This window comes from Oncorhynchus tshawytscha, linkage group LG06 (assembly GCF_018296145.1).
Source record: "Oncorhynchus tshawytscha isolate Ot180627B linkage group LG06, Otsh_v2.0, whole genome shotgun sequence".
Taxonomy (NCBI): domain Eukaryota; kingdom Metazoa; phylum Chordata; class Actinopteri; order Salmoniformes; family Salmonidae; genus Oncorhynchus; species Oncorhynchus tshawytscha.
Window position 1 is genome coordinate 56,411,076 of NC_056434.1, and position 15,395 is coordinate 56,426,470.

General features: G+C 41.9%; 1 protein-coding gene across 2 annotated transcripts in view; it reads left to right on the plus strand.

Moving 5' to 3' along the window:
- Positions 1–15,395, plus strand: part of wdr11 (WD repeat domain 11) — a 162,255-nt gene that overhangs the window by 44,414 nt on the left and 102,446 nt on the right. For both annotated transcript variants that reach the window (XM_024424247.2, XM_042323426.1), the window contains exon 10: positions 1,758–1,934. In XM_024424247.2, coding sequence (XP_024280015.1) covers positions 1,758–1,934 — 177 coding nt within the window. The remainder of the gene's footprint in view (positions 1–1,757; positions 1,935–15,395) is intronic.

A 15,395-nucleotide genomic window follows, 5' to 3' on the forward strand; every position in this document is an offset into this window, starting at 1 on the left:
CATGACATTCTGGAGTATATGCAAATTGCCATCCTACAAACTGAGGTAGCAGACTTTGTGAAAATTATATTTGTGTCTTTCTCAAACTTTTGGCCACGACTGTACATGTCAGATACCACAGCGACTGTAACACTTAACAAAGAGTTGCAGTTAGTTTCAGAGTGGGTGGAAAGGTATGTTGGTCCTAAATATTTCTAAAACTAAAAACATTGTCTTTGGGACAAGTCATTCACAAAACCCTAAACTATATATTCTTATACATAATGTGGAAATTGAGAAAGTTGAGGTGACTAAACTGCTTGGAGTAACCCTGGATTGTAAACTGTCATGGTCAAAACATATTGATAGTAGCTAAGGGGAGAAGTATCTCCGTAGTAAAGCACTGCTCTACCTTAACAGCACTATCAACAAGGCAGGTCCTACAGGCCCTAGTTTTGTTGCACCTGGACTACCGTTCAGTTGTGTGGTCAGGTACCACAAACAGGGATTTAGGAAAATTGCAATTGTCTCAGAACAGGGCAGCACGGCTGGCCTTTGGATGTGCACACAAAGCTTATATTAATAATGCATGTTAATCTCACCTGGCTCAAAGTGGAGGAGAGCTTGACCTCAACCTGCAGAGAGCACACGACATCACATGCAGTGCCTTTAGAAAGTATTCACACCCCTTGACTTTGTCCACATTTTGTTGTGTTACAGCCTACATTTAAAATGGATTCAATTTAGATTTGTGTGACTGGCCTTCACACAATACCCCATAATGTCCAAGTGGAAATGTTTGTAATTTTTTATTAATTTGAAAAAAAATAAAAAATATTAAAGATATATATATATATATCTTTAATGTCTTGAGTCAAAAAGTCTTCAACCCCTTTGTTATGGCCAGCGTAAATTAGTTCAGGAGTTAAAATGTGCTTAACAAGTCACATAATAAGAATCCACTCTGTGTGACTACCGCATCTCTGTACCCCACACAAACAATTATCTGTAAGGTCCCTCAGACAAGCAGTGCATTTTAAACACAGATTCAACCACAAAGACCAGGGAGGTTTTTCAATGCTTACCAATGGGTTAAAAAATATAAAAAAGCAGACATTGAATATCCCTTTGAGCATCATGAAGTTATTAATTACACTTTGAATGGTGTATCAATACACCCAGTTACTACAAAGATGCTGGCGTCCTTCCTAACTCACTTGGCAGAGAGGAAGCAAACCACTCAGGGATTTCACCATCAGGCCAATGGTGACTTTAAAACATGTACAGAGTTTAATGGCTGTGATGGGAGAAAGAGAGTATGGATCAACAACATTATAGTTACTCCACAATACTAACCTAATTGACACAGTGAAAAGAAGGAAGCCTGTACAGAGTACAACTATTCCAAAACGTACATCCTTTTTACAACAAGGCACAATATATGAATTTTCATTTCAGCAGGACAATAACCTAAAACGCAATACCAAATCTCCACTGGAGTTGCTTACCAAGAAGACGGCGATTGTTCTCGAGTGGCCGAGTTAGTTTTAAGTTCTATTTGAAAATATATGTCAAGACCTGAAAATGGTTGTCTACTAATGATCAACAACCATTGAACACAACCCCTAGCAATGGTGGTTGTAAACTGTAGCTTGGGAAATGGAAGTGAATTATTTGTTCTTTCTGTAATGAGCTCCAAGAGGGATTGAGTCCTGCTCCTTCTAAGACGGTGAGATCTCTGTTAACCCTTTGCATCCTGTGTGTTGGTGTGTATCCAGGTCAGAGTTTGGTTTCAGGAGCAGACCCACCACCCCCATCACTGCAGCAGGAGGTACAGCTGAAGTTCCTATTGACGGGGCTACTGTCGGGGCTTCCCCTGCCCCCCTTCGCCCTGAGGATGTGCCCCCCACTGACCACCAAGAACATCAACCACTACCAGCCCCTACTGGCTGTGGGTGAGTACTGCAGATCAGTGTGACCCTGTACTTGGGATGGATTTAAATAAACACACACGACTGGATAGATGCTTGCTCATACCTCAAATCTCCCTTTAACACTTGAATGGACCCCTTTTCAAGCTAATGAGCAGCCATTCTTACATCTATGAAACAGTTGGAACACGGTAGCAGCTTCTTTTTATAACGACAAAATAAAAATACCCCAACCACCAAGACGCATGGTGAAATTATGAAACATCAGTAGCCTAAACATCATTATAAGCGTCAAGTGGCCTTGATAAATTGTTAAACTCGGCACAAAAGCAATAACGGCAAAGTTGATATGACAGCAGTCAAAAATAGTCCTATTGTCAGCTCGTGCTTATTGTGTGCATCTTCACGCAATGGCATCAGTTGGATTTCATTTAGCTGTTGACATAATTTTCGTAACTCACTTGCTTGACACACTTTGAGATACCTTTGTTTGGTTGTAGTGTGTAAGTCTCCAGTTTTCTCTTCATTGTCTTCCCGTTGTCTTGTTATTCTTCAGCACTGTTGTGGAGTACAACAGCTGTGCAGGTGCCTTATTTTGCACAGAGGGAGGAAGCTCCTGTCTCCCTTTGTTCATGGTGCCAGCCAAACTTGTTTTTTTTTTTGCAAGTAAATTGTTTGCCAGTGAAGTGAAGAAATTGTCCATGGTGACATTTCTCCCCTTGCCAAGGTAAGATTCTACAAACCCTATCACCACATTTTCCAACACTTGCTCACTTGCTGCCCGATGTGGATATTTTCCCAGACATTGAATGTCGGTCAACATGTACAATTATGCACACTCTCACTGTGTAGCCCACTTCAAGTAGGCCAGAGTAGACTGATAAGACAGCTTTGATTCGGTAGACTAATATAGATACATACCATTTTTAAGATTATTATTCGAATGGATCAATACAATAGAATGGGCCACCCTGTTCTTTTTTCACAATTGGTGATTACATAATTATGCATTGTTCACTTCACTCGCTCATCAACACAGCAGTTCTCCCCCTTTCTCCCCATCATACTTAACTTAAATTTATTTAATCTGTTATGTGTGAAATTTGTTTCGGTATAGTTTAGGTTCAGTTTCGTGGCATTTGTCGGGGTGATTATCAGCTGTGCACTGCACTTTCAACTTTTGGAAGAAGGAGCGGAGCAGGCCCTACTGTTGGGAGATGGGGGAAATGGGGGCCTTCTTCTATACTAGTATTCTTTATTAGCCCAGCACCTATGTTTTTAAGGATTAGCTTACGACCACAAACTTTTCTATAGATGGTACGTCCTTTTCATACGGCACTCCAAACTGCAAGACTCCATTACGCACCGCCATTTGGTTGTGGACCTGAGATGGAAAATCAAATCGAAGAGGATTTCAACCTCTGTAAGACATTAGAATTCACCACAGAAGATTATGCCCGTATTGTGATGAGACTATTTATTTGACAATCATGTTGATCCAGTTGAAACAATGGAATCACTACAAAAGAGACTGAAACACCTATATGACAGAGACACGTATGCATCTTCATGCCGTCACTTTGAGCGACTTTTTGGGCAAGAAATTGATTCCACAAGGCCTTAGAATCCAGAGAGCACCCACAATCGGCAGAGATGATGAGAATTTCTGTGACCAGTGGTGCCAAATTACGAACAAATGCTCATTTTATCCTATGGCTCTCATTATCCAGGAAATAACTGAGCGTCTGGGTGGAATACATGAGAAGATAGAAGCGGGAGTTCACAACTGCACGCAGCAATAAATGACTCTGAGAAACTCACAAATATGGAGAGCAAACTATTGAAATTCACTGACCTGGAGCAGGACATCAGAGCGAGGAAGACGTTAAGAAGTTTGAGTGGCACTCCAATGACTATGAACAGAATGAGGTGTATCTGTGGAGAGGGAATCCCCGGCGAGGCCGTAGACCGATGTGCGTTGACGTCAGACTACCCAAAACGGGTTACCCTACCTCCACACTCGAGTGCATCTTCTCTTGATGCATATTCGGATTAAATCAATTATTTTTTTAGGACGCAAGCGAGGATACCTTGAATGGTCCAACACGGGTCAGAAGCACCGCGGACGTGGATGAAGTGTTGGAGGGTTAAGAAGAACAGAGGAGCAAGTCCGCTATTGGACACGCAGTCAGAATGCCTGAGTGTGATTAACCTTTCTTCACGTCCCTTCACCACTTCATGTGAGTTGGCCTTGAGTAAGGGTTTATCTTTCGTCCCCACTGCATCATGTAATGACTTTGACACCACAATAGAGTTTCAGAAAATGATGAGTCCAAATGTGGATGTGTCGAAGTATGGGTGAGACGAGTGTTCAGACTATGGGTGACACAATAGAGAATTGCATTTTCCACAGAATGTGTACCCCTTTTCGAGCCAAATCCACCTTTTAGTCCGCCCAGAAACCGAGATCCCTCCCTAGAAACATACTGCCGATTGGTGTAAAAAGATTTTGAGTAAGAAATGGGAAGAGTAATAATCTCCCTAAAGAACAAAGAACAGAGGCCAGCATTGGATGTTTAAAAAAAAAATATATATATTCCACTTTGATGTGGAATACAAAGTTAATTTTAAGTCAAATACTTATTTTCCACCATAATTAGCAAATAAATTCATTAAAAATCCTACAATGTGATTTTCTGGATTTTTTTCTCTCATTTTGTCTGTCATAGTTGAAGTGTACCTATGATATAAATTACAGACCTCTCATCTTTTTAAGTGGGAGAACTTGCACAATTGGTGGCTGACTAAATACTTTTTTTGCTCCACTGTATATATCCCTTTTCCAGACAAGATTAAAGAATGGGACAAGTAGACAAAGTGAATTTTAAGTCAGTGCTTGCATCTGTATCAGTTTTAAATTAATTGAGTGGTTATACATACAATACATGTTGACAGAATGGCTGCGAGCCAGAGAGAGAGACTGTTTCTGTACTCCCAGGTAAGGCTTTCTTCCGGTACAACTGAATGACCCAGTATTCATTCAGGCAGCTTGAAGAAGATCTGTGTCACCACCTGGGCCCATGTCCCATGTCACCACCTGGGCCCCCCCCCCCCAGCAGTTTCAATCTAAATGCATTTTTATCACAGAAGACACAATTACAAAATGAGTACTTGAGGCATGTTTATGATGTAAAACTGTACAATGTCAGCATGTCTCAGTACTAAAAGGATTTTTATAAACTGGGTGGTTCGAGCCCTGAATGCTGATATCAGACCATATACCATAGGAATGACAAACATTTAATTTTACTTGTCTAATTATATTGGTAACCAGTTCATAATAACAATAAGGCACCTCTGGGGTTTGTGTTATATGGCCAATATAACCCTAACCCTAAGGGCTGTGTCGTGCATAAAGAATATCTGTTAGCAGGGTATATTGGCCATATACCAAAACCCCTCGGGCATTATTGATTCAGTAAGGATTGTGTAACATAAAGCAGGATTATGATGTAGGCCTCCTGTAAGGAGATGACAGCTCATCTCATTTGGCTCTGTGATCTCTCCAAATGACGCAAAAGATGGATCTCTTCATCTGAACGTTCCTCTTCTATTATTAACACCCCTGAGACAACTGCCACACAGCCTGGCGAATAGATTGTGTTAATAAAGATAAAGCAGGAGACTAGAGGGAGGGTGGGAGGGAGAGAGAGATTGTAGTCTTTGGTTGTTTGTAGAATAACACTGGGCATATGAGAAGAGAGCATTGCCCCTACGTTGTCAAAAATCATGATTATGTATTACATACAGCATCAGAGTCCAATGACTATGAACAGAAGGTGTAAACGAAGAACCTTTTCAATAGCTCACATAGCGAGTTGGCAAAGTTATGGTTTCTACTGCCCTCCTATGTTTACTCATAGGTAGTTGAAGCTAGACATAATTTGGAAGATTTCGGGAAAGGCCTATATGTGTTAATGTGCATGCAGCAGGTAACCTGGCGGTTAAGAGCTTTGTGGGCCAGTAAACAAAAGTTCGAATCCCAGAGACGACTAGGTAAAACATCTGTCTGTGCCCTTGAGGAAGATACTTATCCCTAATTGCTCCTGTTAGTCGCTCTGGATATGATTGTCTGCCCAATGACTGAAATGTATGCATGTTTGGAAAAGTTGCATTTTCTTGAGTGTTATCTGGTGTGCACACCTGCTCTTGCGGTGCTATTTCGGTTCAGTTCTCTTTTTCCGCCACAACAGTGGTTTAGTTTAGTTAGGAGCAGCAAGTAGCATCTAGCATTTTTTTTCCCGGAGGGTTGCCAGTTCGAATCCCTGGTCTGATGGGGAAATTCTGGCTGAAAGTGAGCTAGCATGCCAGGGTTGCTGGTATCGAAATCCTAAATGCCGTTGCCCGCCGTTGTGCCCTTGAGCAGCCACACACAAACCTGAAAATCAACATGTGCAATGCCAAGCGTCGGCTGGCTCACTCTCAGTTCAATGGACGTATCTGGGTTTGGTGGATGCCAGGAGAACACTGAACCTCCCCCAACAACACTTAACCTCCCCCAACAATTGCTCCACAGGTGGCCAGTTTGGCAGCCCGCTGCTCCAACATCTCCAACCGGTATATGCATGTGTGTCTTTCGGAGGGGTTGGTAAACCGGAAGTCAATTTATGGTTGGCCCTTTCGGAATTTCGGTGTTCAATTGAGTGTTTTTTTTTCTCCTACATACATCACAAAAACTGCAACTATACAAAACATCTTCTAACATGGTCAGCATACTGTTTCCAAATTCTGTGGAATGTGTCTGGTTAATGTTTGGTTTTGTAATGTACAGAGTCTAATTGGATGTAGCTACATAGTTCAGTCCTCCAGTTTGTTATTGAGGGTGGATGTAAGGTTTTCCAACTGATGGCTACACATTTTTATCTATTCATCAATTTGACCTAGATTACAAACATGTCTAATGATCACCAATATTTACAATTCCCAAAAACATAAACTTGGAGATGGATGTATATAAATTCCTAGACACAATGGACTTGCTTCCATTCAGCAACAAGAGCATTAGTGATGTTGGGCAATTAGGCCTGGCTTGCAGTCGGTGTTCCAATTCATTCTAAAGGTGTTTGATAGGGATGAGGTCAGGGCTCTGTGCAGGCCAGTCAAGTTCTTCCACAACGATCTCGACAAACCATGTCTGTATGGACCTCTCTTTGTGCATTGTCATTCTGAAATAAGAAAGGGCCTTCCACAAAGTTAGAAGCACAGACCTAGAATGTCATTGTATACTGTAGCGTTAAGATTTTCCTTCACTGGCGCTAAGGGCCTAACCCTCCTCCACCAAACTTTACAGTTGGCACAATGTATTGGGGCAAGTAGCGTTCTCCTGGCATCCACCACACCCAGATACATCCATTGGACTGACAGATGGTGAAGCGTGATTCATCGGTCCAATGGTGGTGAGCCAGCCAACGCTTGGCATTGCACATGGTGATTTTAGGTTTGTGTGTGGCTGCTTGGCCATGGAAACCCATTTAATTAAGCTCCTGACAAACCGTTATTGTGCTGATGTTTCTTCCAGAGGCAGTTTGGAACTCTGTATTGACTACATACAGACTAGACTCCCGGTGCCGACAGAGATGGCCGTCTCGCTTCGCCTTCTTAGGAAACTATGCAGTATTTTAATTTTTTTTAAATTTATTATTTCTTGCACTGTTACCCCAGGAAATCTTAAGTCTTATTACATACAGACGGGAGGAGCTATTGGATATAAGAGCAACGTCCACCACCCAGGACAATGGATCGGATCCCAGCAGGCAACCCAAAACAACGGCGCCGCAGACGGAGTGGTCTTCTGGCCAGGCTCCGTAGACGGGCACATCGCCCACCGCTCCCGAGTATACTACTTGCCAATATCCAGTCTCTTGAAAATCAGTCTGTACAGCCAACTGGTTTCTTCACGCATCGTGTCGACAGAAACAAACATCTCTCTGGTGTGAAGAGCGGGGGTGTATGCCTTATGACGAGTCGTGGTGTAATCATAACATACAGGAACTCGAGTCCTTTTGTTCACCTGACCTAGAATTCCTTACAATCAAATGCCGACTGCATTATCTACCAAGAGAATTCTCTTCGATTATAATCAGTCGTGTATACCCCCCCAAGCAGACACCTCTGCTTGGTCGCTTCAAGATTGTTCAACGCTGGTCGCTTCAAAATTGCTTCGATCACGTGGACTGGGATATGTTCCTGATAGTGTCGAACAACAACATTGATGTATACGCTGATTCTGTAAGCGAGTTTATTAGCAAGTGCGTCGGTGATGTTGTACCCACGGCGAATATTAAAACCTTCCCCAACCAGAAACCGTAGATTGTTGGTAGCATTCGCGCAAAACTGAAAGCACGAACCACTGCTTTTAGTCGGGGCATGGCGACTGGAAACAAGACCGAATACAAACAGTGTAGTTATTCCCTCCGCAAGGCAATCAAACAAGCTAAGCGTCAGTATAGAGACAAAGTAGAGTCGCAATTCAACGGCTCAGACACGAGAGGTATGTGACAGGATCTACAGTCAATCACGGACTACAAAAAGAAAACCAGCACCGTCGCGGACCCCAATGTCTTGCTCCCAGACAAACTAAACAACTTCTTCGCTCGCTTTGAGGACAATACAGTGCCACCGACACGGCCCGCTACAAAAACTTGTGGGCTCTCCTTCACCGCAGCTAATGTGAGTAAAACATTTAAATGTGTTAACCCTCGCAAGGCTGCCGGCCCAGACGGCATCCCTAGACGTGTCTTCAGAGCATGCGCAGACCAGCTGGCTGGTGTGTTTATGGACATATTCAATCAATCCCTATCCCAGCCTGCTGTTCCCACATGCCTCAAGATGGCCACCATTAGGAATACCTATGTAAGAATGCTGTTCATCAACTACAGCTCAGCATTTAACACCATAGTACCCTCCAAACTCGTCATTAAGCTCAGGTCTCGACCCCGCTCTGTGCAACTGGTTCCTGGACTTTCTGACGGGAAGCCCCCAGGTGGTGAGGGTAGGAAACAACATCTCCACTCCGCTGATCCTCAACACTGGGGCCCCACAAGGGTGCATTCTCAGCCCTGTTCACCATGACTGTGTGGCCATGCACGCTTCCAACTCAATCATCAAGTTTGCAGATGACACTACACTGCTGCCAACATACTGACTCAAATCTCTAGCCACTTAATAATTACAAATTGGATGTAATAAATGTATTGCAAGTCACTTCAAAAATTCAAATGCCACTTTATATAATGTTTACATTCCCTACATTACTCATCTCATACTCTTCTCTATACCATCTACTGCATATTGCCTATGCCTTTCGGCCATCGCTCATCCATATTTATATGTACATATTCTTATTCATTCCTTTGTTGTGAAATTGTTAGATATTATTGCATGGTCGGAACTAGAAGCACAAGCACTGCCAGGGGTGTTGCAGTAGTTCTACATTTTATTTAATAATTGTCAACGAGCGAATGTGTCGCCAGGCCCTGAAATATAACTTTGTTTTATTTTTTACCCTTGACTCTCTGCAAGTCCCAGTTCTCCCACCTTCTCATTGGTTTTTAGGAGAATATACCCATGTGGGTGATTGAAAGATGGACTGAGGTCCACACTCCAGTCCAGTCGGTAGTTGAAATGCACCTTAAAGTTGGTTGCCAGCCATCATATAAAGTCCACAGTGGAAGAAGACTGAAGGCGGAGAGATTACTAGAAACTAATTGTTGGATTACAGAACACACAATTGTGTGTAACTCAAAATGGGTCAAAATTCTACAAAGCTCCTGAAAAAAAGGACATTTCAAGTAAAATAACAACCTAATGTTTATGTCCCAGAACACATTACATAGCAACAGCAAGTTAGCTAGCTAAATGTCATGAATGTTTCATGTGTTCCGACCTGTCCCAAATGAATATGGTTGGTTCAGAGTTTGTTTTGATATTTCAACCTGTGTCCTGATTGCGTCTGGATGTACAATATCAACATGCGCACGATGGCGCATGCGGAGATACGCGCATGCCCCGGTCTAGTCAGCATATTAGGTTGTATGTGAAAATTTTCATACCTGCTCCTATCTGTGACCAATGGATCTCCTCTATTTTGTCAATTACATCTGTTTGCCATTTTTTCCTTATAGGTTCTAAACCATCAGGTAGAGTTTTACCAAACTATTCCTTTGAAGTTCCAATTCAACTATCCCTTTTGAAGTTTAATAACACATTTTAATATTTATAGCTACTTTATAGCTACTGCAGTCAACTTGTGCAATACCTTAGGAGATAAAGCAGATCCAGTTTTTAATTTCAGCTGTCTCATTACTTTACATTATGAAGCTTACGATATTTCCCCAGAACAGTTGAGCCAGTCACCTGTTTGTTTTTAAATAGCACAACTGGAGAAGCGGGAGCAGGTTAGTCCAGTTCTGTATTGACAGGTTGTGGTTTATATTGGAAGTCTTGTTTTTTTTTTTCTTCAATAGAGTAATCGGGGATATGCAACTATAGTTTTCCTTCCCAGAAAATTAAATAGTTCAACACAGGCAGAAAATAGTTTAGTTTTCGTCAGTTGACAACAGAAGTGCAAAGCTATTTGGCTGGCAGCCATGCAAGTAAATGGGCTTGCAATGAAAAAGCAAGGTCTTTTTTGCAAAAACGATGCATGGCCATAATATTTCTGTTTTTCTTAAAGTAAATCTTGCATTTTATCAGAGAAATGTAGGCTAGCTAAACTGACTAAAGTACCCGAGAGAAGTAGCTACACATCAGAGTGCTGTCTGCTGTATAGAATGCCCATTTGTTTATTCTCATCTGAGTGAAGAAGTGCAACTGAAGCTCAAAATTAGTTTGATGCTGAGCAGAAATTACAATAAGAAGCCGTTTACATCTGTGTTTACAAAACGGATGAAGATATTTCTTGTTTTCTCTTTTTTTTTCCTGTGTGAAAAATGCAGAATTCTACATTAACGCAGCCCCTACGTTTAACTGAATGGGGTTTGCAGAATTAGTGGCTGAATGGACAAGGTGATGGGGCGTCATATTGTGTTAGCTTTCTGCCGTGTTTGAGAAGTCAAAGTTATTTGTGCAGCTGCCGCTATCTTGATTTCCATGGGTATTTTCTCTTCTCCATTATGGTCTGTCTTATTCCCTCCCCTCTTCTGAGCAGAGGAGGTAGTCCCATTGCCCCATACCCCACACAGACAGTGTGTAGCCTACACATGCTGTTCCAGAGCCAGTAGGCTGCTGTTCTTCCTTCAGACAAACATGCATCAAAACCTTGTTCATTTGTACAATGTCTCTTTCACATTCGCTTGTAAATGTCCAAACTCACCGAAAATTATGTTCCGTAGCTCCTGCTGATATCAACTCAGCAAAAAAATAATGTCCTTTCACTGTCAACTGCATTTATTTTCAGCAAACTTAACGTGTAAATATTTGTTTGAACATAAGATTCAACAACTGAGACATAAACTGAACAAGTTCCACAGACATGTGACTAACATAAATTGAATAATGTGTCCCTGAACAATGGGGTGGTCAAAATCAAAAGTAACAGTCAGTATCTGGTGTGGCCACCATCTGCATGAAGTACTGCAGTGCATCTCCTCCTCATGGACTGCACCAGATTTGCCAGTTCGTGCTGTGGGATGTTACCCCATTCTTCCACCAAGGCACCTGCAAGTTCCCGGACATTTCTGGGTGGAATGGCCCTAACCCTCATCCTCCGATCCAACAGGTCCCAGGCGTGCTCAATGGGATTGAGATCTGGGCTCTTCGCTGGCCATGGCAGAACACTGACATTCCTGTCTTGCAGGAAATCACGTGCAGAATGAGCAGTATGGCTGGTGGCATTGTCATGCTGGAGGGTCATGTCAGGATGAGCCTGCAGGAAGGGTACCACATGAGGGAGGAGGATGGCTTCCCTGTAACTCACAGCTTTGAGATTGCCTGCAATGACAACAAGCTCAGTCCGATGATGCTGTGACACATCGCCCCAGACCAAGACGGACCCTCCACCTCCAAATCGATCCTGCTCCAGAGTACAGGCCTCTGTGTAACGCTCATTCCTTCGACAATAAACGCAAATCCAAACATCACCGCTGGTGAGACAAAAACACGATTCGTCAGTGAAGAGCACTTTTTGCTAGTCCTGTCTGGTCCAGCGATGGTGGGTTTGTGCCCATAGGTGACGTTGTTGCCGGTGATGTCTGGTGAGGATCTGCCCTACAAGCCCTCAGTCCAGACTCTCTCAGCCTATTACGGACAGTCTGAGCACTTATGGAGTGATTGTGCGTTCTTGGTGTAACTCGGGGAGTTGTTTTTGCCATCCTGTACCTGTCCCGCAGGTGTGATGTTCGGATGTACCGATCCTGTGCAGGTGGTGTTACATGTGGTCTGCCACTAAGAGGACGATCAGCTGTCCGTCCCGTCTCCCTGAAGCGCTGTCTTAGGCGTCTCACAGTACGGACATTGCAATTTATTGCCCTGGCCACATTGCAGTCCTCATGCCTCCTTGCAGCATGCCTAAGGCACGTTGACGCAGATGAGCAGGGACCCTGGGCATCTTTCTTTTTGGTGTTTTTCAGAATCAGTAGAAATGCCTCTTTTAATGTCCTAAGTTTTCATAACTGTGACCTTAATTGCCTACCGTCTGTAAGCTGTTAGTGTCTTAATGACCGTTCCACAGTTGTTTATGGTCATTGAACAAGCATGGGAAACCGTGTTTAAACCCTTTACAATGAAGATCTGTGAAGTTATTTGAATTTTTACGAATTATCTTTAAAAGACAGGGTCCTGAAAAAGGGATGTTTCTTTTTTTTCAGTTTAGGTATAACTTTATGAGCTGGTTGTCTGTTTTTGCAACGTGTTTGTCTTTTGCGCTCATTAGCATTTTTAGCTAGCAGCCTCCATTTAAATTCGCTGTTACTTGTGCTAATTTTGTTAGCATTCTAGTAATAGACACCCAATGTTGTTTTTTTGCATCCTCTTGTGTATTAAGGTGTTAATACAGTATATCCTGGTATGAGAGAAGGATGATTGGTGACAGTGGGGGATAAATGTTTTCCCCTGAGTGATCTGATTCAATCATGCTCGGGTTGGCTGCGGCAGTTACTGCAGCACCAATCAATCACTCAATCAATCATTCACCAATGTGACTATACCAGTTTCACAATATTTCTTCCATGTCAAAAATTTTAACACGAAGCATACTCAACTCTTTGGTCCTGTAAAATTCAGCCGTATGTAACATATTGTGTGCTACAGCTTAGAAAATAACTACATTTGACCTTGGATGTTTCCAACATTAGGGCTGTTTTTCCTAAATAAGTTGAATCCACTTGGTGTTTTGTTTCTTTTCCACAATACTAACAAGTATTGTGATACGGATATCGTCCCGGCCCTAGTGTCCAGGATTGATCATCAAACACCAGCCAGGATCTTCTTCTAGAGAGACTTGAAGGGATTGTAACATACTCTGTTTCACGGTAACATGGCTCTCAGGATATACTTTATATATTTAAGTATATATAATGTATATATATTTTAGTGCGGGTGTAGCGAAATGCTTGTGTTCCTAGCTCCAACAGTGCATTAGTATCTAACAATTCACAACAATACACACATCTAAAAGTAAAAGAATGGAATTCAGAAATATATACATTTTAGATTGAGCCATGTCGGAATGGCATTACAGTAGAATAGAATACTAGAATAAAGCATTATTAAAGTAACTAGTGTTCCATTATTAAAGTGGCTAGTGATTCCATGTCTATGTATACAGGGCAGCATCCTCAAAGGTGCATGGTTGTGTAACCAGGTGGAAGCTGGCTAGTGATGGCTATTTAACAGTCTGATGGCCTTGAGATAGAAGCTGTTTTTCAGTCTCTCGGTCCCTGCTTTGATGCAGCTGAACTGACCTCGCCTTCTGGATGTTAGCGGGGTGAACAGGCAGTGGCTCGGGTAGTTGTTGTCCTTGATGATGATCTTTTTGGCCTTCCTGTGACATTGGGTGGTGTAGGTGTCCTGGAGGGCAGGTAGTTTGCCCCCGGTGACGCGTTGTGCAGAACTCGCTACCCTCTGGAGAGCCTTACGGTTATGGGCGGAGCAGTTGCCGTACCAGGCGGTGATACAGCCTGACAGGATCTCGTGAGTTCCGACACGATCATTACTATTGGACAGCTGGAGATCACATTTGAATATTGAAACTATGTTGCACATGTCGAGAGACAGATGACAAAATGTATACAAATCTCTACTGTGGAAAACTAAATGTTGGTCTAAAAGAAATGTTCGAATTTTTAGATGCTTTTTATAGTGGAGATTGTTTTGTTGGGATGATGATACTAAAATGCTCAAATTGGGAAAAATGTAGAGAACCATTACCTTACCAACATGGAGGCATGAATGGGCATTAGTGATATGGTCAATTGTTTGCTGATCCATAATGGCTGTCTCCTATTACCTGCAGATTGAGCTAAGCGCCTCTCAATACCGAAATACACATTTCTCATTACCGCATCATTTTTAGGTCCTTTTCGATAACGACATCTTTAATTTCGATAATGATAATAAGCTAATTCTAATGTATAGTCAATAGGTGTGCTGTGTTGGTAACTTGAATTATTTACTAGGACCACTCCTTACACCTATTGTATCAATTTCTTTTGAAAACACAAGTTATTTGATTTAAGTTCAGGTTGTCAAGAAATATAAGTGTTTGAACCCCATTCAATTAACTTAAAGCCACATTCTGGAGTTAATTTTCCTGCTAATTGCATTTTGGAACATTCACGCTGATAGCCTAATGCTGTGTGCTCATTGCTGTACTTAAAATACTATTTCTTTATATTATATCAATGTTTTAAGCTGACGGTTCTGATCTGTTGCATCTGCCTTGTTGCTTTTAAGTGTTTTTTTGATGTACAGTGGATGTATGAACTGTCCCAGAGTCTGTTCGGAATATTTATTTCTCACACAGAACAACAAGCTGAAGAATGCTGACCTACAAAGGCAAAACGCTGTAACTAAGAATTTGGTGAAAAATCTTTGGTCTGTTGTAATGGTCAGATATATTTTCTGATTAATGTGGTATTTAGTTTCCTGACACAAGAACAAGCCAGTTGATCAAAATATAAATTGAACTATCTTATATGGCTGTCTATATATATTTTGTTGTTGTTGTTAAAGTCAAGTTTTGCAGTAAAAAAAGTTTGTAGTTACTGGGTTTTGACTTTTTAGGGCAGAATGGAATAGGTACTATTGTACTATGGGGGATAGATTGATATACAGTGCATTCGGAAAGAATTCAGACCCCTTCCCTTCCACATTTTGTTACGTTACAGAAAACTGATTACATGAAACTATTCCACATCAGTTAACTGATGCAAGCAGTAGAATCAGATTTAAAAAACAGATTAAAATTCACCTTATGGAACAGCGGGG